We start from the raw sequence: 5,000 nt of genomic DNA, 5'->3' as shown, positions 1-5,000 counted from the left end.
TCTGATCACGACGATACACAAAACCCTTTCACCACGTTCAGGTATCCCAAACCAGCCTGACTAGTACAGTTTTTCTGATCACGATGAGACACAAACCCTTTCACCACGTTCAGGTATCCCAAACCAGCCTGGCTAGTACAGCTTTGGGATACCTGAACGTGGTGAAAGGGTTTGTGTATCGTCGTGATCAGAAAAACTGTACTATTCAGGTTGGTTTGGGATACCTGAACGTGGTGAAAGGGTTTGTGTATCGTCGTGATCAGAAAAACTGTACTAGTCAGGTTGGTTTGGGATACCTGAACATGGTGAAAGGGTTTGTGTATCGTCGTGATCAGAAAATCTGAACTAGCCAGGCTGGTTTGGGATACCTGAACGCGGTGAAAGGGTTTGTGTATCGTCGTGATCAGAAAAACTGTACTAGTCAGGTTGGTTTGGGATACCTGAACGCGGTGAAAGGGTTTGTGTATCGTCGTGATCAGAAAAACTGTACTAGTCAGGCTGGTTTGGGATACCTGAACGCGGTGAAAGGGTTTGTGTATCGTCGTGATCAGAAAAACGGTACTAGTCAGGCTGGTTTGGGATACCTGAACGCGGTGAAAGGGTTTGTGTATCGTCGTGATCAGAAAAACGGTACTAGTCAGGCTGGTTTGGGATACCTGAACGTGGTGGTTTGTGTATCGTCGTGATCAGAAAAACTGTACTAGTCAGGTTGGTCTGGGATACCTGAACGTGGTGAAAGGGTTTGTGTATCGTCGTGATCAGAAAAACTGTACTAGTCAGGCTGGTTTGGGATACCTGAACGCGGTGAAAGGGTTTGTGTATCGTCGTGATCAGAAAAACTGTACTAGTCAGGCTGGTTTGGGATACCTGAACGCCCTTTCACCACGTTCAGGTATCCCAGACCAGCCTGGCTAGTACAGTTTTTCTGATCCCGACGAGACACAAACCCTTTCACCGCGTTCAGGTATCCCAGACCAGCCTGACTAGTACAGTTTTGCTGATCCCGACGAGACACAAACCCTTTCACCGCGTTCAGGTATCCCAGACCAGCCTGACTAGTACAGTTTTGCTGATCCCGACGAGACACAAACCCTTTCACCGCGTTCAGGTATCCCAGACCAGCCTGTCTAGTACAGTTTTGCTGATCCCGACGAGACACAAACCCTTTCACCGCGTTCAGGTATCCCAGACCAGCCTGTCTAGTACAGTTTTGCTGATCCCGACGAGACACAAACCCTTTCACCGCGTTCAGGTATCCCAGACCAGCCTGTCTAGTACAGTTTTGCTGATCCCGACGAGACACAAACCCTTTCACCGCGTTCAGGTATCCCAGACCAGCCTGTCTAGTACAGTTTTGCTGATCCCGACGAGACACAAACCCTTTCACCACGTTCAGGTATCCCAGACCAGCCTGTCTAGTACAGTTTTGCTGATCACGACGAGACACAAACCCTTTCACCGTGTTCAGGTATCCCAAACCAGCCTGACTAGTACAGATTTTCTGATCACGACGAGACACAAACCCTTTCACCACGTTCAGGTATCCCAAACCAGCCTGACTAGTACAGATTTTTTTATCACGACGATACACAAACCCTTTCACGCCGCTTAGGTATCCCAAACCAACCTGACTAGTACAGATTTTTTTTATAATGACGATACATAAACCGTTTCACCACGTTAAGGTATCCCCACTCAGAAAGGCTATTTACTCCATAGTAAAATTCCTCATGAAATCACTTGCAAGCAAATGAAAAACACAGACGTCAAGTGAAGAAGACCACTTTCTTACCTGAGTCTCGGCATCATCTGGACCCAGCTGGATGGTTAGAGGGAAGTTATCCTGGACTGCCTTCTGGACGTATTCCAGGACGGGTTTCTTGCTGAGAGGAAGAGAAGAAAAAACAAACCTTTTTATGGTACGAGAAAGGAAAAAGGACATGGACTCGACATTTAAAGTATTCTTATGCAAATACAGGAGATGAAAACCATATTTTTGGCTTCAGCATATATATATATATATATATATATATATATATACATATATATATATATATATATATATATATAAAATTATACATATATATATGTGTATATATATATATACATACACTAATATATAAATAGATAAATAGCCTAGACACATTTAAAAAGCTATAAGGCAACAAACAAACTATTGTCGATTCTTGTCTTAATGGTTGATTACGAGGTTATTAAAACGAACTAAAATGCGGGTTATACAGTTATTGCAAGGACATTTTCCTCTAGTTATTGTGAGAAAAATTCTGAAAGACTATGGTAATTTGAACAACTCAGACCCACTAGGCCTAGGGTGTTATGTATAAAGCACACTAATTGTGAAAAAGATATTCTAGGCAACGATAGGCAGAGGCAAGGGACAGTGACATTGCCCTAGCTAGCTGGACAATGCCTTAGAGACTGACCATATATGCATAAGATTGGCTCCCCAGCCCTTCTCCACCCAAGTGGGGACCAGGGAAGCCCAGGCAAAGGCTGTTGATAACTTCAGTAGTTAGCCCTATAGGCTTCCGCAAACACCACATCCTTAGCTCACAAGGATGGTGAAGTTGTAGACACTACAAAAAACCTATCGAGTCTGAGTGGGACTCGAACCCCAGTAGGCCACCACAACGAGAGAGAGAGAGAGAGAGAGAGAGAGAGAGAGAGAGAGAGAGAGAGAGAGAGAGAGAGAGAGAGAGAGATATTCTTACAAAGGGTTGACGGTTTTGGCCAGCTTCGTAAATTCAGGGTTTATGATTGGCGGCTTGTCCATGTGAACGACCAATGTTTCCACGAAAGGTTTGTGACCAACAAAGTTCTTCAGCTCAATTTGGATGTCAGCTTCGACCTGGAAAACAATAATAATAACAACAACAACAACAATAATAATAATAATATTTCGGGAATAGACCCTCTTTCAAGCAAGTTTTATTGAAAGTGATTGCTGCCTTAGTGGCGTTAATTTTGTAATTAAATTTTTCTATTGTTCGTATTATCTTTTTCCCTTCATTGCTATAATCCGCCAGTAACTGGGGAAGGGACATATTATCATTAGGAAAGTGATGAATACCATATCATTCACTATTCATTTTCAATATATTACAACACACTACAAAATTACAGATAATACGTACAAAGTATGAAACACTATCACCATGTTAGTAATGGTTACTTATGTACAAAAAAAGGCACGTAATTTATAATTTTTTGTACCAGACGAAATTAAATAAAATTCAGATAAATTATACTTTCCAAGAAAGAGAATCATCAAAATATAATGGAGAAAAAAGATACTCAGATGAAATTAAATAAATATCAGATAAAATGTCCTTTCCAAGAATGAGAATCATCAAAATATAATGGAGAAAAAAGATACTCAGATGAAATTAAATAAATATCAGATAAAATGTCCTTTCCAAGAATGAGAATCATCAAAATATAATGCAGAAAAAAGATACTCAGATGAAATTAAATAAATATCAGATAAAATGTCCTTTCCAAGAATGAGAATCATCAAAATATAATAGAGAAAAAGATACTCAGATGAAATTAAATAAATATCAGATAAAATGTCCTTTCCAAGAAAGAGAATCATCAAAATATAATGCAGAAAAAGATACTCCGATGAAATTAACTAAATATCAGATAAAATGTCCTTTCTAAGAAAGAGAATCATCAAAATATAATGCAGAAAACAGATACTCAGATGAAATTAAATAAATATCAGATAAAATGTCCTTTCCAAGAATGAGAATCATAAAAATATAATGCAGAAAAAAGATACTCAGATGAAATTAAATAAATATCAGATAAAATGTCCTTTCCAAGAATGAGAATCATCAAAATATAATGGAGAAAAAAGATACTCAGATGAAATTAAATAAATATCAGATAAAATGTCCTTTCCAAGAATGAGAATCATCAAAATATAATGCAGAAAAAAGATACTCAGATGAAATTAAATAAATATCAGATAAAATGTCCTTTCCAAGAATGAGAATCATCAAAATAAAATGCAGAAAAAGATACTCAGATGAAATTAAATAAATATCAGATAAAATGTCCTTTCCAAGAATGAGAATCATCAAAATATGATGGAGAAAAAAGATACTCAGATGAAATTAAATAAATATCAGATAAAATGTCCTTTCCAAGAATGAGAATCATCAAAATATAATGCAGAAAACAGATACTCAGATGAAATTAAATAAATATCAGATAAAATGTCCTTTCCAAGAATGAGAATCATCAAAATATGATGGAGAAAAAAGATACTCAGATGAAATTAAATAAATATCAGATAAAATGTCCTTTCCAAGAATGAGAATCATCAAAATATAATGGAGCAAAAGATACTCAGATGAAATTAAAAAAAATATCAGATAAAATGTCCTTTCCAAGAATGAGAATCATCAAAATATAATGCAGAAAACAGATACTCAGATGAAATTAAATAAATATCAGATAAAATGTCCTTTCCAAGAATGAGAATCATCAAAATATGATGGAGAAAAAAGATACTCAGATGAAATTAAATAAATATCAGATAAAATGTCCTTTCCAAGAATGAGAATCATCAAAATATAATGGAGCAAAAGATACTCAGATGAAATTAAAAAAAATATCAGATAAAATGTCCTTTCCAAGAATGAGAATCATCAAAATATAATGCAGAAAACAGATACTCAGATGAAATTAAATAAATATCAGATAAAATGTCCTTTCCAAGAATGAGAATCATCAAAATATAATGCAGAAAAAAGATACTCAGATGAAATTAAATAAATATCAGATAAAATGTCCTTTCCAAGAATGAGAATCATCAAAATATAATGCAGAAAAAAGATACTCAGATGAAATTAAATAAATATCAGATAAAATGTCCTTTCCAAGAATGAGAATCATCAAAATATAATGCAGAAAAAGATACTCAGATGAAATTAAATAAATATCAGATAAAATGTCCTTTCCAAGAATGA

At 36.4% G+C, this 5,000-nt stretch overlaps 1 protein-coding gene across 2 annotated transcripts in view; it reads right to left on the bottom strand.

Moving 5' to 3' along the window:
• Nucleotides 1-5,000, bottom strand: part of LOC137631541 (extended synaptotagmin-2-like) — a 50,764-nt gene that overhangs the window by 24,198 nt on the left and 21,566 nt on the right. For both annotated transcript variants that reach the window (XM_068363319.1, XM_068363317.1), the window contains exons 5-6: nucleotides 2,733-2,869; nucleotides 1,793-1,883 (exon numbers count right to left, since the gene is read on the bottom strand). In XM_068363319.1, coding sequence (XP_068219420.1) covers nucleotides 1,793-1,883; nucleotides 2,733-2,869 — 228 coding nt within the window. The remainder of the gene's footprint in view (nucleotides 1-1,792; nucleotides 1,884-2,732; nucleotides 2,870-5,000) is intronic.

The sequence above is a fragment of the Palaemon carinicauda genome, chromosome 40, assembly GCF_036898095.1.
Source record: "Palaemon carinicauda isolate YSFRI2023 chromosome 40, ASM3689809v2, whole genome shotgun sequence".
Lineage (NCBI taxonomy): Eukaryota > Metazoa > Arthropoda > Malacostraca > Decapoda > Palaemonidae > Palaemon > Palaemon carinicauda.
This window is presented reverse-complemented; position numbering and strand designations above follow the sequence as displayed.